The sequence below is a fragment of the Anomaloglossus baeobatrachus genome, chromosome 3 (genome assembly GCF_048569485.1).
Source record: "Anomaloglossus baeobatrachus isolate aAnoBae1 chromosome 3, aAnoBae1.hap1, whole genome shotgun sequence".
In the NCBI taxonomy this organism is placed as follows: Eukaryota; Metazoa; Chordata; class Amphibia; order Anura; family Aromobatidae; genus Anomaloglossus; species Anomaloglossus baeobatrachus.
The window spans coordinates 53,946,376-53,970,783 of NC_134355.1; the positions used below are offsets into that span (position 1 = coordinate 53,946,376).

The following is a 24,408-nucleotide window of genomic DNA, read 5'->3' on the forward strand; positions in this document are numbered from 1 at the left end:
CTCACGCTGCTCGGGGTCTCAGCTTGAGGACTCTCTGGAGGATGAGGCGGACGTCGCAGCTCAGGGCTCTGATCCTGACGTTGCTCTCAATCTTGATACACCTGAAGGGGACGCCATAGTAAATAACCTTATAGCGTCCATCAACCAGGTGCTAGATCTTTCTCCCCCAACTCCACCTATAGAGGAGTCGGCTTCGCAGCAGGAGAAACACCAGTTTAGGTTTCCCAAACGTACACAGAGTGCGTTTTTTCGATCACTCTAACTTCAGAGATGCTGTCCAGAAGCACAGAGCTTTTCCGGACAAGCACTTTACTAAGCGCCTTAATGACACACGTTACCCCTTCCCCTCTGACGTAGTTAAGGGTTGGGCTCAATGTCCCAAGGTGGATCCTCCAGTCTCTAGACTGGCGGCTAGATCTGTAGTATCAGTTGCAGATGGCTCATCGCTCAAGGATGCCACTGACAGGCAGATAGAGCTCCTGGTGAAATCCATCTATGAAGCCACAGGCGCGTCTTTTGCCCCAGCCTTTGTAGCCGTGTGGGCACTCCAAGCTATCTCAGCTTGTCTGTCTGAGATTAATGCGGTCACACGTACCTCTGCTCCGCAAGTTGCGTCTTTGACTTCTCAGGCGTCGGCTTTTTCGTCCTACGCCATGAACGCCGTCCTGGACTCTGCTAGCCGTACAGCGGTAGCATCCGCTAATTCGGTGGCAGTCCGCAGGGCCATGTGGCTACGCGAATGGAAGGCAGACTCTGCTTCCAAGAAGTTCTTAACCGGTTTGCCGTTTTCTGGCGACCGATTGTTTGGCGAGCGATTGGATGAAATTATTAAGGAATCCAAGGGAAAGGACTCGTCCTTACCCCAGTCCAATCCGAAGAGACCTCAGCTACGGATGTCTCACGGTTACAGGATAGAGTTCAGCTCTCGTCCTCCGACTCGTTTCTTCAGAACATCTCCGCCCCCATCGGGCCGGCGCACTTTTTCAGGCTGTGGGCGTCCTGAAGTCAGAGGGAGTGGTGATTCCCGTTCCCCCTCAGGAACATGGTCACGGTTTCTACTCCAGCTTGTTCGTGGTGCCAAAGAAGGACGGATCATTCCGTCCCGTTCTGGACCTCAAACTGCTCAACCGGCATGTGAGCACCAGAAGGTTTCGGATGGAATCTCTCCGCTCGGTCATCGCTTCGATGTCACAAGGAGACTTCCTAGCATCAATCGACATCAAGGATGCTTATCTCCATGTGCCGATCGCACCCGAGCATCAACGCTTCCTGCGTTTCACCATCGGGGAAGAACACCTTCAGTTCGTGGCACTGCCTTTCGGCCTGGCGACAGCCCCACGGGTCTTCACCAAGGTCATGGCATCCGTTGTGGCGGCCCTACACTCTCAGGGCCACTCGGTGATCCCTTACTTAGACGATCTAGTCAGGGCTCCCTCCCGGGTGGCGTGTCAACACAGCCTGACCGTCGCTCTGGAGACTCTCCAGCGGTTCGGGGGGATCATCAATTTCCCAAAGTCCAAGTTGACACCGACCCAATCACTGACTTACCTCGGGATGGAGTTTCCTACTCTCTCAGCGATAGTCAAGCTACCGCTGGACAAACAGCTTTCGCTGCAGACAGGGGCGCAATCTCTTCTTCGGGGCCAGTCACAACCCTTGAGGCGCCTCATGCACTTCCTGGGGAAGATGGTGGCAGCAATGGAGGCAGTCCCCTTCGCGCAGTTTCATCTGCGACCACTCCAATGGGACATTCTCCGCAAATGGGACAGGAGGTCGACGTCCCTCGACAGGAACATCTCTCTTTCCCTTGCAGCCAAAACCTCTCTTCAGTGGTGGCTTCTTCCCACTTCTCTGTCGCAGGGAAAGTCCTTCCTGTCCCCATCCTGGGCTGTGGTCACGATGGACGCGAGTCTGTCAGGGTGGGGAGCGGTTTTTTCTCCACCACAGGGCTCAGGGAACCTGGACTCCGACAGAGTCCTCACTTCAGATCAATGTTCTGGAGATAAGGGCAGTGTATCTAGCCCTAAAGGCGTTCCATCGGTGGCTGGAGGGCAGGCAGATCCGCATACAGTCGGACAACGCCACGGCGGTAGCGTACATCACCCACCAGGGCGGCACGCGCAGCCGTCAAGCCTTCCAGGAAGTCCGGCGGATTCTGCTGTGGGCGGAGGCCTCAGCCTCCACCATCTCCGCAGTTCACATCCCGGGCGTAGAAAACTGGGAAGCAGACTTTCTCAGTCGTCAGGGTATGGATGCGGGGGAATGGTCTCTTCACCCAGACGTGTTTCGAGAGATCTGTCGCCGCTGGGGAACGCCGGACGTCGATCTCATGGCGTCACGGCACAACAATAAAGTCCCGGCATTCATGGCACGGTCTCAAGATCACAGAGCTCTGGCGGCGGACGCATTAGTTCAGGATTGGTCGCAGTTTCGACTACCTTATGTATTTCCCCCTCTGGCGATGCTGCCCAGAGTGCTGCGCAAAATCAGGTCCGACTGTCGTCGCGCCATTCTCGTCGCTCCAGATTGGCCGAGGCGGTCGTGGTACCCGGATCTGTGGCATCTCACGGTGGGTCAACCGTGGGCGCTCCCAGACCGCCCAGACTTGCTGTCACAAGGGCCGTTTTTCCATCTGAATTCTGTGGCCCTCAACCTGACGGTGTGGCCATTGAGTCCTGGCTCCTAGCGTCCTCAGGGTGCTCTCAAGATGTCATTGCCACCATGAGACAGGCCAGGAAACTAACGTCCGCCAAGATCTATCACAGGTCTTGGAGGATGTTCTTATCCTGGTGCTCTGATAATGGTTTTGCTCCCTGGCTTTTTGCCTTACCCACTTTTCTTTCATTCCTTCAATCCGGAATGGACAAGGGTTTGTCTCTCGGCTCTCTCAAGGGACAAGTATCGGCGCTATCCGTATTTTTTCAAGAGCGTCTAGCCAGGCTTCCGCAGGTCCGCAAGTTCCTGCAGGGAGTTTGCCACATAGTTCCACCTTACAAGCGTCCGCTGGAACCCTGGGACCTTAACAAGGTGCTAACGGCTCTTCAGAAACCACCTTTCGAGCCGCTGCGGGATGTCTCTTTATCACGTCTTTCGCAGAAGGTGGCATTTCTAGTGGCAGTTACATCGCTCCGTAGAGTGTCGGAGCTGGCAGCGCTGTCATGCAAAGCCCCCTTCCTGGTTTTTCACCAGGATAAGGTGGTTCTGCGTCCTGTTCCGGAATTTCTCCCGTAAGGTGGTATCTCCTTTTCATCTCAATCAGGATATCTCCTTACCTTCATTTTGCCCTAATCCGGTTCACCAATGTGAAAAGGATTTGCACTCATTAGATCTGGTGAGAGCACTCCGGTTCTACGTGGCTAGCACGGCGCCCCTGCGCCGTTCTGATGCGCTCTTCGTCCTTGTCGCTGGCCAGCATAAGGGTTCGCAGGCTTCCAAGTCAACCTTGGCTCGGTGGATCAAGGAACCGATTCTTGAAGCCTACCGTTCTTCTGGGCTTCCGCTTCCTTTGGGGCTGAAAGCCCATTCTACCAGAGCCGTGGGTGCGTCCTGGGTATTGCGGCACCGGGCTACGGCTCACCAGGTGTATCAGGCAGCTACCTGGTCTAGTCTGCACACTTTCACGAAACACTATCAGGTGCATACCTATGCTTCGGCAGACGCCAGTCTAGGTAGGCGAGTCCTTCAGGCGGCGGTTGCCCACCTGTAAGAGGGGGCCTTTTCGGCTCTTTATATTGAGGTATTCTTTTACCCACCCAGGGACTGCTTTTGGACGTCCCAATTGTCTGGGTCTCCCAATGGAGCGACAAAGAAGAAGGGAATTTTGTTTACTTACCGTAAATTCCTTTTCTTCTAGCTCCTATTGGGAGACCCAGCACCCGCCCCTGTTCCCTTCGGGCTGTTTGTTCTTTTGTGTACACATGTTGTTCATGTTGATTCGTTTCTTTTGGTTCATGGTTTTCAGTTCTCCGAACATCCTTCGGATTGAATTTACCTTAGACCAATTTATAAGTTTCCTCCTTCCTGCTTTTGCACCAAACTGAGGAGCCCGTGATGCACGGGAGGGTGTATAGCAGAGGGGAGGGGTTACACTTTTTAAAGTGTAATACTTTGTGTGGCCTCCGGAGGCAGAAGCTATACACCCAATTGTCTGGGTCTCCCAATAGGAGCTAGAAGAAAAGGAATTTACGGTAAGTAAACAAAATTCCCTTCTTCTTTATCATTCCTATGGGAGACCCAGACCATGGGTGTTTAGCTTCTGCCTCCGGAGGACACACAAAGTACTACACTTAAAAGTGTAGCTCCTCCCTCTGAGCTTATACACCCCCTGGAGAACCAGATCTAGCCAGTTTATCGCTTTGTGTTCAGGAGGCATACATCCACACATGCATTCTCATCTGATTTTTTATTTTTGGAAAGAGTTTGAAGAAAAGCGGGTCCAAGTCTGGACTCCCGGCATGTCCCTTCTCACCCCACTGTGTCGGCGGTGTTGTTAAGGTTGATTTCCAAGGCTGGAGCCTTACATGCCGCGCTCCTTCACCATCCCTCCTGGGCTCTGGCTTCAAGTGGGAGCCAGCACGGTCTCCATGCTTGGCAGGAGACCGGTCTCCATCTGCAGCCCTTCAGGATCTTGCTGGACCGGAGCACTCATCCCCAGGGACTTGGAACCCTGCGTGTCAGCAAGCTAAGTACCTGAGACGTTTATATATTGGGGGTCCCTGTACTTTATTGTTGTGGGAGAGTGTGCTGACTGTGTTTTATGACATTTCCGGCGGGTTCTCTGGCTGTCGCCTGAGAACCGCGCCGATGGTGCCTGCGCGCCGGCCGCGCTGCTCAAATTTAGGCCCCGGCTTCGCCGGAGGCCTAGTTTCGGTTTCTCTGCCCTTGCATGTCACTCATGCAGAGGGACAGGCTCGGCTCCGCCCGGCGGCCGTTCAGCACAAGGGAGGGACACTCCTCACTGCAGTGTGTGTCTCCTCCCCTGTAGGTCTCTATGGCCCTCCAGATCCCGCTCCCCAAGCAAGTCCCGCCCCCTCTCTTCGCTCCGGCGGCCATTTTCTCAGCGTTCTCTCTGCAGCAGCGCTGGTCTGCAGCATCTCTGCTGAGTTGCTGTGCTTGGGGGTCCGGGCTTCGGGATCTGGAGGGCACACAACACCGCTCCAGCGGTCCGGTAAGCCACAACCGGTCTCCGGTTGTGGACCTCTGATTATACTCTCTGGGGTTCATTCTCTGGCAGAGCCCCCACTCCAGCAGCATGTCTCACACGAGGAGCAAGGTTCCAAAGCTGTATTCAGTATGCACTGCATGTAAGCTCCTGCTGCCTGAACCGAGCATATTCCCACATTGTGATGCCTGCTCTAACCTGGCGGTGCCTCAGCCTGGAGTCTCACCCCCAGTGGTCTCTCAGGCTGCTCCTGCTCCTGTGGCTGAACCCCCGGCTTGGGTAGAATCCTTTTCTAGGTCTATCTCCCAGTCTTTTGCCAACTCCATGGGACTTGTGTCCAGGACTTTGCTGAACATGCATCAGCCCCTTTCACAGGGTGCCTCTGCTGCTAGGGGTCTCTCAGGACCGGAGCTCACAGAGGATTCATCCTCTGGTCCCAGACCCCGTCCTTCTAAGAAGAGACGCAGGGTTCCCTCTCCTTCCTCGTCCCGCGGCTCTGATTCAGGAGCTGACTCGCAGGACGAGGAGGATGCCTTTACGGGGGGCTCAGAGGTTAACTCCATGTGCCCCATTGATCTGTCCGAAAGTGACTCAGATGTTAGTGATTTGATTGCGTCCATTAATTCTGTACTGGATCTCAATCTGCCAGTATCAGAGGAACAACCCTCGCTGGCAGAAAAGCACCAGTTTACCTCGCCTAAGAGAGTAAAGAGTGTGTTCTTTAACCACTCCAGTTTTCAGGCCGCTGTGACCAAGCCCAGGGCCTGTCCTGACAAACGCTTCCCAAAGCGTGGTTCTGACGACCGCTTTCCCTTTCCACCTGAGGTGGTCAAGGAGTGGGCTCATTCCCCAAAGGTAGATCCCCCGGTGTCTAGACTCTCAGCCCGGACCGTTGTATCGGTGGCTGATGGCACCTCTCTTAAGGATTCCACTGACTGCCAGATTGACCTTCTGGCCAAATTCGTATATGAAGCGGCGGGGGCCTCGTTCTCTCCGACTTTTGCAGCAGTGTGGGCTCTCAAAGCCATCTCTGCTTCTCTAGAGGAGATGCATTCCCTCGCCAGGGAATCTATGCCCGAAATGGTTACCGTAACTTCCCAAGCTTCAGCTTTTTCATCCTATGCCATGTCTGCCATGCTAGAGGCTACTCACCGCTGCGGTGGCTTCGGCTAATTCCCTCGCTATTCGCAGGATATTGTGGCTTCGAGAGTGGAAGGCAGATGCTTCTTCAAAGAAGTATCTTGCTGGACTCCCTTTTGCTGGGTCCAGGCTGTTCGGTGAACAGCTGGATGAAATTATTAAGGAAGCTACTGGCGGGAAGAGTACTTCCATGCCACAAACCAAAACCAGGAAACCTGTCCAGGGCAGGAATCAGTCGAGGTTTCGTTCCTTTCGTTCTTCCAACTGGTCGTCCTCTAAGCCCTCGGCCTCGTCCACTAACTCAGCCAAGGACCAGAAATCCAACTGGCGCCCAAAAGCTCGTCCACAAAAGACCGCAGGAGGTGCTGCCGCCAAGGCAGCCTCCTCGTGACTATCTGTCAGCGCCAGCAACGTCCTTAGTCGGTGGCAGGCTCTCCCACTTTGGCGACGCGTGGTTTCAACACGTCTCCGATCAGTGGGTGCGGGATATCATCTCCCACGGCTACAGGATAGAATTCTCTTCCAGCCCGCCAAACAGATTTTTTCTGTCCACTCCCCCCTGCTCCAAGGCCGCCGCCTTCTCTCAGGCCGTGGCATCCTTGCATGCCAACGGAGTAATTGTACCGGTTCCCACCCGGGAACGGTTCAGAGGTTTCTACTCAAATCTCTTCCTAGTCCCCAAAAAGGACGGTTCCTTCCGGCCCATCCTGGATCTCAAGCTTCTCAACAAGCATGTTCAGGTGCGGCATTTTCGCATGGAGTCTCTGCGATCAGTCATTGCCTCAATGACCCGAGGGGATTTCCTGGCATCCAGAGATGCCTATCTGCATGTGCCAATTGCAGTTTCACCCCAGCGTTGGCTACGTTTTGCAATCGGAGAGGAACATTTCCAATTCGTGGCTCTCCCCTTCGGGTTGGCCACAGCTCCTCGGGTATTTACCAAGGTCATGGCAGCAGTGATTGCGGTCCTGCACCTACAGGGGTTGGCAGTGATCCCTTACCTGGACGACCTTCTAGTCAAGGCTCCATCCAGCGTGGACTGTCAGTGGAGTGTCTCGCTCACTCTCGCCACTCTAGCCCAATTCGGGTGGCTTGTCAATCTTCCCAAATCCACTCTGACTCCGACCCAGAGTCTCACGTACCTAGGGATGCAGTTCTAGACACTGCCGGCACTTGTGAAGTTGCCCTTAGTCAAACAGCAGTCCCTCCAACTGGCGGTGCGCTCTCTGCTGAGGCCCCGCCGTTATTCCCTCAGGCGCCTGATGCAGGTGCTGGGTCAGATGGTGGCGTCAATGGAGGCTGTTCCCTTTGCCCAGTTCCATCTGCGTCCCCTGCAGCTGGACATTCTCCGCTGTTGGGACAAGCGGCCTTCCTCCTTGCACAGGTTAGTGGCTCTGTCGTCACAGACCAGGAGCTCTCTTCAGTGGTGGCTTCGGCCCCTCTCTCTGTCTCAGGGGCGCTCCTTTCTGGCCCCGTCCTGGGTGATCCTCACCACGGATGCCAGTCTATCCGGCTGGGGAGCGGTATGTCTCCACCACCGAGCGCAGGGCACTTGGACTCCGTCCGAGTCAGCCCTTTCGATCAATGTGCTGGAAACCAGAGCCGTGCTTCTGGCTCTCCTAGCTTTTCACCATCTGCTGGCGGGCAGGCACATCCGAGTCCAGTCAGACAACGCGACAGCGGTTGCCTACATCAATCACCAAGGCGGGACACGCAGCCGCCTGGCAATGTTGGAGGTACAACGCATCCTTCAATGGGCGGAGGACTCCAAGTCCACCATATCCGCAGTCCACATCCCAGGCGTGGAAAACTGGGAGGCAGATTATCTCAGCCGTCAAACTGTGGACAGTGGCAAGTGGTCCCTGCACCCGGCAGTTTTTCAGTCAATCTGCCGCAAATGGGGCACTCCGGACGTGGACCTAATGGCATCCCGCCACAACAACAAAGTTCCCGTTTACGTGGCTCGCTCCCACGATCCTCAGGCATTCGCCGCGGACGCTCTGGTTCAAAACTGGTCCCAGTTTCGTCTGTCCTACGTTTCCCCCTCTAGCCCTCTTGCCCAGAGTCCTGCGCAAGATCAGAATGGAGGGCCGTCGAGTCATCCTCATTGCTCCGGACTGGCCCAGGCGAGCTTGGTACCCAGACCTGCTCCATCTGTCCGTAGAGGTGCCGTGGCATCTTCCGGACCGTCCAGACCTTCTCTCACAAGGTCCGTTTTTCCGCCAGAATTCTGCGGCTCTCAGATTGACGGCGTGGCTCTTGAGTCCTGGATCTTGACGGCTTCTGGTATCCCTCCTGAAGTCATCTCCACTATGACTCGGGCCCGTAAGTCTTCCTCCGCCAAGATCTATCACAGGACTTGGAAAATTTTCCTGTCCTGGTGTCGCTCTTCCAGCCATCCTCCTTGGCCATTCTCGTTGCCGACCCTTCTGTCCTTTCTACAGTCCGGTCTGCAGCTGGGACTGTCCCTCAACTCTCTCAAGGGACAAGTCTCAGCTCTGTCAGTGCAGTTCCAGCGACGTCTCGCCCGGCTGGCTCAGGTCCGCACCTTCATGCAGGGCGCGTCTCACATCATTCCGCCTTACCGGCGGCCCTTGGATCCCTGGGACCTCAATTTGGTTCTCACGGTTTTGCAGAAACCCCCCTTTGAGGCTCTTAGGGAGGTTTCTTTGTTTCGTCTTTCACAGAAAGTGGTCTTTCTAGTGGCCATAACTTCCCTCAGGAGAGTCTCCGATTTGGCTGCGCTCTCTTCGGAGTCACCTTTTTTGGTTTTTCATCAAGACAAGGTGGTTCTCCGTCCGACTCCGGACTTTCTTCCTAAGGTGGTCTCTACTTTCCACCTTAACCAGGACATTACCCTACCTTCCTTTTGTCCGGCTCCTGTTCATCGCTTTGAAAAAGCATTGCATACTCTGGATCTGGTGCGTGCTCTCCGGATCTATGTGTCTCGCACCGCTGCTCTTAGGTGGTGCACCTCTCTTTTTGTGCTAACTACAGGTCGGCGCAAGGGCCTCTCTGCTTCTAAGCCGACCTTAGCCCGTTGGATTAGGTCGACCATTTCGGACGCCTACCAGTGTTCTCAGGTGCCTCCCCCGCTGGGGATCAAGGCACACTCGACCAGAGCTGTCGGTGCCTCTTGGGCTTTCAGGCACCAGGCTACGGCTCAACAAGTCTGTCAGGCTGCCACTTGGTCTAGCCTGCATACCTTTTCAAAGCACTACCAAGTGCATGCTCATGCTTCGGCAGATGCGAGCTTGGGCAGACGCATCCTTCAGGCGGCTGTCGCCCATTTGTGAAGTTAGGCTCCGCCTACTTCTTAGTTTTTCTGTTTATTTCCCACCCATGGACTGCTTTGAGACGTCCCATGGTCTGGGTCTCCCATAGGAACGATAAAGAAAAAGAGAATTTTGTTTACTTACCGTAAATTCTTTTTCTTATAGTTCCATATTGGGAGACCCAGCTCCCTCCCTGTTGCCTGTTGGCAATTTCTTGTTCCGCGTGTTATCACCGGCTGTTGTCGTGGACAGAGTCTCCGGTTGTTCCGGTTCTTGCTCTGTTTTACTTGTGGGTGGCTATTCTCCTTCAGCTTTTGCACTAAACTGGCTAGATCTGGTTCTCCAGGGGGTGTATAAGCTCAGAGGGAGGAGCTACACTTTTAAGTGTAGTACTTTGTGTGTCCTCCGGAGGCAGAAGCTAAACACCCATGGTCTGGGTCTCCCAATACGGAACTATAAGAAAAAGAATTTACGGTAAGTAAACAAAATTCCCTTTTTTCTTGACCGATACCAACTTCTTCCTGTACCACTGCTTGAAGAAGTTGTCTTCCAGAAACTGGCAGTAGGTCTGGGAGTTGAGCTTCACTCCATCCTCAACCCGAAAAGGTCCCACAAGTTCATCTTTGATGATACCAGCCCATACCAGTACCCCACCTCCATCTTGCTGGCGTCTGAGTCAGAGTGGAGCTCTCTGCCCTTTACTGATCCAGCCTCTGGCCCATCCATCTGGCCCATCAAGAGTCACTCTCATTTCATCAGTCCATAAAACCTTTGAAAAATCATTCTTAAGATATTTCTTAACCCAGTCTTGATGTTTATCTTATGTTTCTTGTTCAAAGGTGGTTATTTTTCAGCCTTCCTTACCTTGGCCTTGTCCTTGAGTATGGCACACCTTGTGCTTTTTGATACTCCAATAATGTTGCAGCTCTGAAATATGGCCAAACTGGTGGCAAATGGCATCTTGGCAGCTTCACACTTGATTTTCCTCAATTCATAGGCAGTTATTTTGCGCCTTTTTTGCCCAACACGCCTCTTGTGACCCTGTTGGCTATTTGACATGAAATGCTTGATTGTTCAGTGATCACACTTCAAAAGTTTGGCAATTTCAAGACTGCTGCATCCCTCTGTAAGACATCTCACAATTTTGGACTTTTCGGAGCCCGTTAAATCTCTTTTCTGACCCATTTTGCCAAAGGAAAGTAAGTTGCCTAATAATTAAGCACACCTTATATAGGGTGTTGATGTCATTACACCACACCCCTCCTCATTACAGAGATGCACATCACCTGATTTACTTAATTGGTAGTTGGCTCTCAAGCCTATACAGCTTGGAGTAGGACAACATGTATAAATACTATCATGTGATCAAAATACTCATTTGCCTAATAATTCTGCACACAGTGTATTGTTAATGCTGTAATCCTGGGTTATTAGACTCCAATTTTATTATAGAGATTTTACTTTTCATACAATAAGCAACCTGGAAAGTGATCTCTAGAAAACAGGACGTATCAGCTCAGTGACAGGTGTCAGGCTTTTTTATATTGTTATTATCATGGAAAACAATAATTTTACAGAGATTTGCCTCTTCTTTGCCTTTTATTAACCGCATCCTCTGCTTTATTAGGAAAGTGCCCATGGTGGTTTGCCACAAAGTGAAATGTCAGTGCTGTAAAAAAATGTTCCTGGGATAGCAGCAAAGTACAGTAATACAGTTACTCCTTCTCTGTGGCACAAATATTATTTACCAGGTGGTTTTAAAATATATGTGTTTAAACTATTTTTATTAAATGTTTTCAAAGAAATGTTCAGTAAACAAAGACATTTGCATATACATGCTGCAAAGCAATCCGCACGAGAAACATTCTGCACATTAGTAATAAGATGCAACACACATTATGGACGTTCTACTTACAAAAATAACATGAAGGAACGACGAGCCCAAAGGGATATCAACTCCTCATAGACGCAGAACAAAATATACAGTCAGGTCCCAAATAGGGAAATATGGCTTTGGGTAAAGAAAACAGCTGATTAACTACATTTGAGAAAGGAAAGTAAAAGACAAGATTACATATATATATATATATATATATATATACAGTTAGGTCCAGAAATATTTGGACAGTGACACAATTTTCGCGAGTTGGGCTGTGCATGCCACCACATTGGATTTGAAATGAAACCTCTACAACAGAATTCAAGTGCAGATTGTAACGTTTAATTTGAAGGTTTGAACAAAAATATCTGATAGAAATTGTAGGAATTGTACACATTTTTTTACAAACACTCCACATTTTAGGAGGTCAAAAGTAATTGGACAAATAAACCAAACCCAAAAAAAAATTTTTTATTTTCAATATTTTGTTGCGAATCCTTTGGAGGCAATCACTGCCTTAAGTCTGGAACCCATGGACATCACCAAACGCTGGGTTTCCTCCTTCTTAATGCTTTGCCAGGCCTTTACAGCCGCAGCCTTCAGGTCTTGCTTGTTTGTGGGTCTTTCCGTCTTAAGTCTGGATTTGAGCAAGTGAAATGCATGCTCAATTGGGTTAAGATCTGGTGATTGACTTGGCTATTGCAGAATGTTCCACTTTTTTGCACTCATGAACTCCTGGGTAGCTTTGGCTGTATGCTTGGGGTCATTGTCCATCTGTACTATGAAGCGCCGTCCGATCAACTTTGCGGCATTTGGCTGAATCTGGGCTGAAAGTATATCCCGGTACACTTCAGAATTCATCCGGCTACTCTTGTCTGCTGTTATGTCATCAATAAACACAAGTGACCCAGTGCCATTGAAAGCCATGCATGCCCATGCCATCACGTTGCCTCCACCATGTTTTACAGAGGATGTGGTGTGCCTTGGATCATGTGCCGTTCCCTTTCTTCTCCAAACTTTTTTCTTCCCATCATTCTGGTACAGGTTGATCTTTGTGTCATCTGTCCATAGAATACTTTTCCAGAACTGAGCTGGCTTCATGAGGTGTTTTTCAGCAAATTTAACTCTGGCCTGTCTATTTTTGGAATTGATGAATGGTTTGCATCTAGATGTGAACCCTTTGTATTTACTTTCATGGAGTCTTCTCTTTACTGTTGACTTAGAGACAGATACACCTACTTCACTGAGAGTGTTCTGGACTTCAGTTGATGTTGTGAATGGGTTCTTCTTCACCAAAGAAAGTATGCGGCGATCATCCACCACTGTTGTCATCCGTGGACGCCCAGGCCTTTTTGAGTTCCCAAGCTCTGCAGTCAATTCCTTTTTTCTCAGAATGTACCCGACTGTTGATTTTGCTACTCCAAGCATGTCTGCTATCTCTCTGATGGATTTTTTCTTTTTTTTCAGCCTCAGGATGTTCGGCTTCACCTCAATTGAGAGTTCCTTAGACCGCATGTTGTCTGGTCACAGCAGCAGCTTCCAAATGCAAAACCACACACCTGTAATCAACCCCAGACCTTTTAACTACTTCATTGATTACAGGTTAACGAGGGAGACGCCTTCAGAGTTAATTGCAGCCCTTAGAGTCCCTTGTCCAATTACTTTTGGTCCCTTGAAAAAGAGGAGGCTATGCATTACAGAGCTATGATTCCTAAACCCTTTCTCCGATTTGGATGTGAAAACTCTCATATTGCAGCTGGGAGTGTGCACTTTCAGCCCATATTATATATATAATTGTATTTCTGAACATGTTTTTGTAAACAGCTAAAATAACAAAACTTGTGTCACTGTCCAAATATTTCTGGACCTAACTGTATATATATATATATATATATACACACACACATATATATATATATATATATATAAATAAAATATTGTTGTTTCAGGTGACTTTTCAGAATAAGCTGCTATGCGTGTGTACATGAGGAAAAGCATTATTGCAATATAACAATATATCTGGTCATTTTATGGCTTATATCTGGCATTTTTACCAGTTTTCACCTGCGGCCTAAATCAAGTTAGCTTGGGAATAAAGAAAAAAAAATAAAAAATATGGGGGGCACATAAATCGTAATTCTAGGTTCCATTTTCAATTTGCCTCATGACCTTTTTATGTTATGTAATGAAATGGTTAAACCTACAAAACACTACCCTGAATAAGACACAAACAAATTCATAGCTTAAAAATATAAACTTTATTGTTAAAATATTTTTTTTTAAAAAGGTAGTACAGCAGAAAAAATGTGGAGGATGTATCAATCAAATAGACTCATAATATAAACAATCATCAGTCCGTCAGTTTGGGGTATCAATCCCAATAACAATATAATATTGGTTTATAGTGACAAACTGAATACGATGATAGTAATAAAGGAAGAATGATGAATCAATTCACAAAAAAGAACACAGGTTTAAATACATTGGCAACTGTGACTAGATGACATTAATAGAGCAAAGGAATGTTTGGAATAACATAATAGCCAGAGAAGGGCTTCAGATAAAGCCCAAAGGAATCCGGTAAGAAATAACGATATTAAACATGCCTGCTAATGAAATTATTACACAGTGCTACATAGAAATACAGCCTCACCATTCACACTATGACGCGTTTCGCTGTGGCTTTCTCTAAGGGCCCTTTTTTGTGAATTGATTCATCATTCTTCCTTTATTAATATCATAGTATTCAGTTTGTCACTATAAACCAATATTATATTGTTATTGGGATTGATACCCCAAACTGAAGGACTGATGATTGTTTATATTATGAGTCTATTTGATTGATACATCATCCACATTTTTTCTGCTGTGCTACCTTTTAAAAAAAAAATTTTTTAAAAATATTTTAACAATAAAGTTTACGGTATATTTTTGAGCTATGAATTTGTTTGTGTCTTATTCAGGGTAGTGTTTTGTAGGTTTAACATTTGCCACTGTTTCACTACCTGGCTATATTTACATTTAAACTGGCTTGCTTTGTGTGGTTGTCAAATTGTAGGTTAATATGTAATGAAATAAGATAAATGGAAAACATTTTTTTATGTATATAAATACTTTTAAATTTATTACATTAATGGAGCATTTGATGAACACAGATAATGAAAAAACACAATTCTCTGTAAGAATAAATTCACGTGTAAGTCCGTCTGTACACGGATTAGAGCCCCCTACTCCCAGAAGCTGTACTTTTCACCACAGCTTGCTGCAATGTTTTTCCCCTGTACATGCCCCACAGGCAAACCTCATATGATAAACGTTGTGGTTTTTGGACACTCAGCACAAACTACTACATGTGTGAGCACCCTAGAAGAGAGGGACATTGTTACATCACACCATGCCTACCCTGGAGGAAGCAGGAGAACCATAGGACCTCATGTAGGTTAGATGTTTAGAACTTGAAGGTGGGTGGAATAATGAACCTTTATTGGCAATTAAATAATTTAATAAAGCTTTGTTCAATTTACTATTTAACGGGAACTTGTCATCTGATTCATGAACCTGCGTGATTCCGACCGGGTATATTTTTATCTGAAACACTTCAATGTTTAAGAGAAAGTATACTTTAAAGATCCAGTCGGAGACCACAGGCTGCCCCAGGCCAGGACTTCTAGTGATAGGTTTCTCCTTCACTTGTACATAGAGGGGAGACCTGTTAATCACCTGGGAAGAGTTAGGGAAGGGGGGGGGGGGGGGCAGGAGTAAACTGGTCTCCGCCAATGGTGCGCTGCTGCAGGTGATTGATAGGTCTCGCTATCTCTCGTCTGTACAAAGGAAGACAAAAAGGCATCCAAGAAAACAAGGCATCCATGAAGGAGGGCATGAAGACAAAAGAGCATCCATGAAGGAGGGCATGAAGACAAAAAGGCATCCAGCAATCCAAAAATTCATAAAAAACAACTCTATATCTGGCGTATTTAAAAACCGTGATGAACAAGAACCATCACGTGATAAAACTACAGAACAGGTGACGCGTTTTGGATCAAAAAGGATCCTTAATCATATCTGAGACGTTCTTGCAAACTAACATATGATTAAGGATCCTTTTTGATCCGAAACGCATATTCTGTTCTGCGGTTTTATCCGAACATGTTTTTTCTTGTTCACCATGGTTTTTAAATATGCCAGATAGTTGTTTTTTGCGAATTTTTGGATTGCTAGATACCCTTTTGTCTTCATGGATCTTGCTTACTCTAGTTAACCAGCTGGAGTAAATTTCCGTGCAGTCTTGCTCCTTCCTACCAGGATTTGAACATCGATGGTGGACTGACTGAGAAGTATTTTTCCACTTTTTTTCACAAAGGAAAGATCTGTCAATCACCTGCAGCAATTGTAGGATGAGCCTGCCAGATGCAACCACGGACTAGTCTGGCTATAATTCCCCGCTGGATAAGTAAAGTATATTTTCTCTGAAATGCAGCAAAATTTAAGAGAAAAATAAACCTGATTGCAATCGTTCTGCCACGATCTGACTTCTACTGTCTCCAGTTTGGGCAGGATGAATCAGATGACCGTATCAGTGCTTTTCAATAATGTAAAGCCCTCCCTAGACAGTAGAGTAAAGTCAGCCAAAGCCACCATCAGTGAGATCGGCCGATGGTCTAATATGTACAGGGGCCTCCTGACTACTGAATTTCAATGACTGACCGTTTTTTCGACTTGGAGGTAAATTACTAATTAAGGAGTCTGGCAGCAGCTTATCCATAAAAAATCCAGGAGCCATCGGCCGAGTATTGGAGACTCAGGAGAGATAGTTGCCCCTAAATCGATTCTTCAGCCTACAGGCCGCTTTACACGCAACGACATCGCTAATGAGATGTCGTTGGGATCACGGAATTTGTGACGCACATCCGGCCTCAATAGCGACGTCGCTGAGTGTGACACGTACGAGCGACCGCTAATGATCAAAAATACTCACCTTATCATTGATCGGTGACATGCTGTCCAGTTCCCAAATATCGTTGCTGTTGCAGGGTGCGGGTTGTTCGTCGTTCCTGCGGCAGCACACATCGCTATGTGTGACACCGCAGGAACGAGGAACCTCACCTTACCTGCGGCCGCCCGCAATGAGGAAGGAAGGAGGTGGGCGGGATGTTTGTCCCGCTCATCTCCGCCCCTCCGCTTCGATTGGGCGGCCGCTTAGTGACGTCGCTGTGACGCCGAATGAACCGCCCCCTTAGAAAGGAGGCGGATCGCCGGTCACAGCGACGTCGCTAGGCAGATAAGTAATGTGACAGGTCCGAGCGATGTTGTGCGGCACGGGCAGCGATTTGCCCGTGACACACAACCGACGGGGGCAGGTACGCAAGCTAGCGATCTCACTAACGAGATCGCAGCATGTAAAGTGGCCTTAAAGCTCTTTAATGTGTATCGGGGACTTTAAGAATATTTGCAATGAATTGTCACAGTTGGATGATTTTCAATAAATTGACAATTTCCATTTTGATAATTGTTGGTCCGGCTCACGTATGTTTCCCTTCATTGTCCATGGGAAGTATTGAATTGTATTTACAATCTTATCAATCTGTCAAACAAGATTTCCATATCGATAAATTGACATTTTGATCTCCTACCATCAGCCATTTATTACGTGAATCAGTTTGCACTGTGTTTCGTTTTCTGGCATTGAATAAAAACCTAGAAAAATCGATTCTGCTAATTGCAGTCTGCTCCTCAGCATGTTGTCTGAATAACTCACTTATGTCTAATGAGAATACAATCTCTTCCACAGTAGAAAGCTGCTATTTAAAGGGAAACCAAAGGTAGAAAATGGTCAAAATATCCACCCCAAGATGTTCCCTTTCTCCTGTGAGAACTACAGTATTTAAAGAATTCATACTTATATAAAGAATTCATACTTATAAGGCATCTGGCTGCAGCAGGAGCCTCTCCCTCTGCCCCCTCTGCAGTAGGAAAACTAAACCTCATCCCATTTGGTCAAGCCCTGCCCCAAAGCTGTTAAAAATGAGAGTTTTGTAGTAAGTTATCCTGTGTTCCCCGTTTCAGGATCACGGAGAAAATTTTGCAGATAAGCACGTGAGTAAATTTATCTTCTGTTCACTTGAATCATTCATTTCTAGGTGCAGCGTTCCTTTATTAATATCAGCAGCAGTAGAGACATGAAGCACGATCACAATCCCAGCACTTTTCTATCTACGAACCAAAATGTCTCTTATTTTGAAACTTATTATGCAGCCAATGACCATCGCGGGAACGAAGGCATAAAGCATGAGAAAGTCAAATGTCATTCTGGACGTAGCTCCCGGGTACATGTTCTCAATGAAATCGTTGCCATTACTGAAAGGACATTGACTGTTGGGTTCTGTATTGTTTGCACCCCCTGTGGAATACAAATATTACAGTAAAATAACTGCAAAATATTTTTCAATAGATAATAACAATAAATGTGTCCTAAAATTGTTTAAGATCTAATTTACGATTTTCTTCTTTATACAGTGATTTATACACTATATGGATAAAAGTATTGGGCTATACATCTTAATCATTAATTTCAGGTTTTTCATTGCTCCCAGTGTATAACCTCGGCCCCATAGAACCCGATGTATAACCTTCAGGCCCATGGAAACTGCTGTATAACCTCTGACCCCATAGATGTCGGTGTATTACCTCTGGCCCCATAGACCCCGGTGTATAACCTCTGGCCCCATAGACCCCGGTGTATAACCTCTGGCCTCATAGACCCCGGTGTATAACCTCTGGCCTCATAGACCCCGGTGTATAACTTCTGGCCTCATAGACCCCGGTGTATAACCTCTGGCCTCATAGACCCCGGTGTATAACCTCTGGCCTCATAGACCCCGGTGTATAACCTCGGCCCCATGGAACCCGATGTATAACCTTTGGTCTCATGGAACCCGATGTATAACCTGGGCCCCATAGATCCCTGTGTATAACCTCCAGTCCCATAAACCTCGGTGTATAAAATCCGACCCCATAGACCTCGGTGTATAACATATGGCCCCATAGCCCCTGATGTATAACATCCATTCCCTTAGACCTCGGTGTATAACCTCCAGTCCCATAGACCCTGGTGTATAAACTCTGGCCCCATAGACCCCGGGGTATAACCTCCAGTTCCATAGTCCCCGGAATATAACCTCCGGCCTTATGGAACCAAATATATACCCTCCAGCCCGCCATTAGTCTCTGGGACACTGGAACGTGCTCTGTAGATAGACAGATCACACTTCTCTGACAGTCTAATAAATCAGTCTGAGTTTATCAAATGCCCGGAAAATGTTACCTGCCTGACTTCATTGGCCAACTGTTTGGAGGCAGAGGAATAATGCTATGGGGTTGTTTTTCAGGGGTCGGCCCTTTAGTTCCATTCCAATCTATTATGGACAATTATAACTTAAAAGTAATAGTCTGGGAAGGCTCTTTTTTGTTCCCCATGACTGTACCCATTGCAAATAGCAAGGTCCATAAAGAAATGGATGGGTGAGTTAGGTGTGCCAACCCCATACAACACCATGCAATGAATTATAATAAAGATTGTGACCTACAGGCATCTGACGCACAACAAAAAAACACAAAGGGGACAGCGGGGACACTATAACAACAGAGAGCTTGGAGTTATTGAGAGGGGTAGATAGGACACCTCCTATTCTCATCTGCAGCTGTCCCTACTCTCCTTGACAGTCCCTATATAGTCTCTGCAACTGTTGCCAAGCAGGAACCTGAGAAGCCTTGTAGATGCCCTGGCTAGTGAGAGGCAGGTGAGGTTCACTAGACCCACCACTGCAAAAATAAGACAGGAGGGAAGAAAAGACAAACCAGGGAACAGCAACAGGATAAAGTCCGACTTCAGGAGAAATCCTCAGCAGAACCTTCCACCAAGGTGGCCAAAATACAACTGTATTGTACAATCAGCAAGGATTGCTGGGAAACACAACTACTTTAACCTAAAGGGGTTGCAGCTGACATGCACTGCAAGGGCTGCTGGCAACAAAACTAAGATTAACTCATAAATCATCAAAAGAATGGAAAATCTGTTTAAATTAGAGCCCCAGATGGAAATGAGAGGCTCCAGTCCTAAAGCTGTCACTAGTGTTGAACAGGAAGACAACCATAACAGGGAGTTGTTATAGCTGCAGAGGGACCAACTCCATATTAATGACTGTGGATCTAGAATGGGAAGTGATAAAAGCTCCTGAAGGTGTAATGTGGAATGTAGAAGCTGTGGACAAGTTGCGCAATAGGGTCTTACCAGATTAAAAAGTGAAATGTAAAATTAGGTACACTTACCTATAGGGGTTGTGTCAGTCACAACACCTAAAATCACGGCGTATCAAGGTGGAACATCTGCAGCCCTGAAGTGCTCAGAAGAGAAGGATAAAGGAAACCGGGTATCACGCCGCGCTTATCACCATTCAAGACCGAATAAACTTATTCCATGTCGTTATTGAGGTAGCTAAGTACAGGGCAACGCATTTCGGAGGACGCAGCCTCCTTCCTCAGGACATATAGCAATGACAGGTTATTATTGTCATTGCTATGTGTCCTGAGGAAGGAGGTTGCATCCTCCGAAACGCGTTGACCTGTACTTCGCTACCTCAATAAAGCCATGGAATAAGTTTATTTGTTCTTGAATGGTGACAAGCGCGGCGAGATACCTGGTTTCCTTTATCCTTCTCTTCCGAAGGTGTAATGTGGAGAGAGTGAAGTACAGTGTGGGCCATAAGTATGGATACACCCTGATAACCCAATAATGGATGTGCTCAAAGTGCTGCCCATTGTGTTGACTTGTCAACGTGATTCTCTTCTCCCACTCTTGACACACCGAAAGCAATGCCGCAGAAGAAAAGTTAGCACAGGCCTCCTGTATCCGTTGTTTCAGGTGCCCCACATCCTGGATCCTGGATCTACGGTATTGCTCTCGATATGTCAAGAGTGGGAGAAGAGAATTGCGTTGACAATTCAACACAATGGGCAGCATTTTGAGCACATCCTTTAGTGGGTTACTGTCTTGTTCCATGTAAGGCTACTTTCACACATCAATTTTTTTCCATTAGTCACAATCCGTTTTGTAACTGATGCGAAGGATCAGTCGCAGATTGTGGTACAACTGATGCGAAGGATCCCTGTAAAAAAACTGATCCATCGTACCAGCTTTGGAGCCTTGCAATGTGATTGTGTACATGCTGGGCATGCTCAGTAGAAATTACGAAATCCAGCACTGAATTCTGTCGTGTGACGGATTACGACGGAATCCTGCACCATAGACAACCATTATACTTCTTGACGGATTGCGATGGAATCCTGCGCAGTGTGTCATTTCGACACTTGGAAAAATGTTACATTGTGCGTTGCTTCTGCCCGACAATCACTCATTCCACGACTGATCAGTCGTGTGACGGATGCAACGCAAGGCCATCATTGGTAATCCGTTGTTAATACAAGTCTATGGGAAAAAACGGAATCCTGCAAATTATTTTGCAGGATTCAGTTTCTTCTTAAAGTGATGTATTGTGGCTGTGGGAACATGACGGAAATGTGAAAGTATCCTTACAAACGTGTCAATAACTCGGTAATGAATAAAGCTACCTTAAAAGTGAGCACACCTTTGTTTTTCTTGTGTATTTCTCTATGTGTTTGATGTGTCACATGACCCCCTTCCCATTTACAGATAGCTGCCATGGGCGTCACCCGGCCTCAAATGTTTAGTCCCTTCCATGTATTAATATGCCACAAACGGTGAGGTGATATCAGCAATCACTTCCATTTTATCAGGTGTATCCATATTTATGGCCCACCCTGTACATTTCTATAATGCATGTAACATTATGACCAAAATATTATGGACAATATTACTATAGAGAGTAAAGGGGGCTTTACACGCTACGATATCGCTAATGCAAAGTCGTTGGGGTCACGGAATTGGTGACGCACATCCGGCCGCATTAGCGATGCCGTTGCGTGTGACACCTATGAGTGATTTTGCATCGTCGCAAAAACGTGCAAAATCGCTCATCGGTGACATGGGGGTCCATTCTCAAATATCGTTACTGCAGCAGTAACGAAGTTGTTCCTCGTTCCTGCGGCAGCACACATCGCTCCATGTGACACCGCTGGAACGAGGAAGCTCTCTTTACCTGCCTCCCGGCCACAATGCGAGGGAAGGAGGTGGGCGGGATGTTACGTCCCGCTCATCTCCGCCCCTCCGCTTCTATTGGGCGGCGGTTCAGTGACGTCGCTGTGACGCTGAACGAACCGCCCCCTTAGAAAGGAGGCGGTTCGCCGGTCACAGCGACGTCGCCGGACAGGTAAGTAGTGTGACGGGTCCGGGTGATGTTGTGCGATTTGCCCGTGTCGCACAACAGATGGGGACGGGAATGCACGCTAGCGATATCAGTACCGATATCGCAGCGTGTAAAGCGGCCTTTAGATGGCTCCCTACTCATAGTGACTCATCAGTCCGTCCTCACTGCCCTCACAACCTTTCCGCTTCTATAAGCAAAGTGACCAGAGAGATTCAGTCTATACAGGATACATTTATTTCATATCTCTTAATTCATATATTTATTATCAATAACATTCATTACAATTCACTACAACTCACCGCAAGTGAACTCCAAGTCATGGAACTCATTCACCACCATAAGTTCACAGGAATATCTCTGATATGTGATGTAGCTTAAAAGCTGGAACACCTGAGGCATTTCTTGTAAACTCCTGAAATAAATACATACAATAAGGATTTCCGCTTTCCTCTGGATTTCCAAAACCTTTTTAATTTAGAGGTGACTTTGAGGGACCTATATATTGACAAAACCCGCAAAGTGACATCATTTTAAAAAACCACACTCTCAAAGCATTTACATCTGGAGTTTATTAATAGGGATGATCGAATACCTCAAATATTCGGCTTCACGAATATCCGACGAATAGGTCGCTGCTATGCGAATATTCGATGCACAGTGTAAGCCTATGGGAAGCCCGAATAGTTCCGAATAGTTGTTATTCGGGTTTCCCATAGATTTACATTGCGCATCGACTATTCGCGAATAGTCGAAGAGCGGTGACCTATTCGGCAAATATTCGCAAAGCCAAATATTTGAGGTATTTGATCATCCCTATTTATTAACTCTTCAACTGCTTTACAGGATTTAGAGAAGCACACTCATCACAGTTTTTATTCTTTAAAGGGAACCTGTCACCGGTTTTGGGGCCTATAAGCTGCAGCATCCACAAGTGGGCTCTTATAAGAGCCCAGGCTACTGTTTAGAACATAAAAATAACTTTATAATACTTACCTAAACAGTCGCTGCGGTGGAGTTGGGTCATATGGGCGTCTCCGTTTTCCAATGCTGGCACCTCCTCTTTTGGCCATCTTAGTCGTCCTTCTTCTGAAGCCGTGGTGCATGACATGTCCTACGTCACCTACACTCACTGGCATTGAGATCCTGCCTGAGTAGGGCAGATCAAAGTATTGTAGTGCGCCTGCGCAGGACCAGCGAGTGTGTATGACGTAGGACGCTTCATGCACACAGGCTTCAGAAAGAGGACGAAGATGGCCAAAAGAGGAGGCAGTGGAGAACGCCCATATGACCCAACTCCACCGCAGCGACCCTTTAGGTGAGTATTATAAAGTGATTTTTACATTCTACGCAGCGGCCTGGGCTCCTATATACAGCATGTTAGAATGCTGTATGTAAGAGCCCAGTTGTGGTGGCCGCAGCTTATAGCCTCCAAATCTGGTGACAGGTTCCCATTAATATATTGCAATCATCATATTATATAGCACTGTGTCTTACAATTGCAAATTTTGCCTTTCTACCCAGTTCTGCAACAGATTTATAAGAGTGTTGCACAGTGTTTCAGCTGCTACTCCACTTATATGCCATTCACCAGAAAGAAAGTAAAAGCCCTGTCACACACAGAGATAAATCTGTGGTAGCTCTGTGGTAGCTCTGTGGTAGCTCTGTGGTAGATCTGTGGTAGATCTGTGGTAGCTCTGTGGTAGCTCTGTGGTAGATCTGTGGTAGATCTGTGGTAGCTCTGTGGTAGCTCTGTGGTAGATCTGTGGTAGATCTGTGGTAGATCTGTGGTAGATCTGTGGTAGATCTGTGGTAGATCTGTGGTAGATCTGTGGTAGATCTGTGGTAGATCTGTGGTTGCAGTGAAATTGTGGACAATCAGTGCCAGGTTTGTGGCTGTGTACAAATGGAACAATATGTCCATGATTTCACTGCAACCACAGATCTGCCAAAGATTTATCTCTGTGTGTGACGGGGCCTTAAGTGTAAGAAAAAAAACACTACTACTTTTTAAAAAAATTGCAGTTTATAACTCTGTCTCAGATCTATGTACCCTGTTTTTCCTAAAATAAGACCTACCCCGAAAATAGGCCCAAGAACAATTTTTGGGGGCTTTTTGACCGGAAGTTATTTCTCAATGTAAGTCTATGAGAGAGAGAACAAGACTTGCATTGGCAGCTTGTGACCGTTAGCTGTGACTTCCGGTTACTCAGGAGATGCGGTTACATGATGGTAGAGAGGAACCAGAGCAGCACAGGGAAGATCAGAAGATTTCGGCTGGTAAGTATATTACTAGGAGCAGGGAACAGACATAAGTGATACCATTCCGGAGGTGAAATCAACCTCCCCCACTGAAGTGGTGGTTTAAACAGAGAGAGAGCAGTGGCTGGCAAACGTCTCTGAGAGATTGAACAGACTACCATGGGAGGTAGTGAGCTCACCATCAATGGAAATCTTCAAGCGGAAACTGGATAAACATATAGCTGGGATGATTTAGGAAAGCCTGCACTCGCAGGGGGTTAGACCCGATGGCCCTTGAGGTCCCTTCCAACTCTACCATTCTATGATGATTGCTTCTTCAAGAATACATTAGTTGTATATCACCTACCATTTTTA

The 24,408-nt window shown here is 47.4% G+C and overlaps 1 protein-coding gene across 1 annotated transcript in view; it reads right to left on the reverse strand.

Annotated features, from left to right (window-relative positions):
- Positions 1 to 16,413: 16,413 nt before the first annotated feature.
- ABCG5 (ATP binding cassette subfamily G member 5) overlaps positions 16,414 to 24,408 on the reverse strand; it is a 52,649-nt gene continuing 44,654 nt past the window's right edge. The window contains exons 12-13 of the mRNA XM_075338014.1: positions 22,095 to 22,207; positions 16,414 to 17,852 (exon numbers count right to left, since the gene is read on the reverse strand). Of these exons, the coding sequence (XP_075194129.1) occupies positions 17,662 to 17,852; positions 22,095 to 22,207 (304 nt within the window). The 3' untranslated portion in view covers positions 16,414 to 17,661. The remainder of the gene's footprint in view (positions 17,853 to 22,094; positions 22,208 to 24,408) is intronic.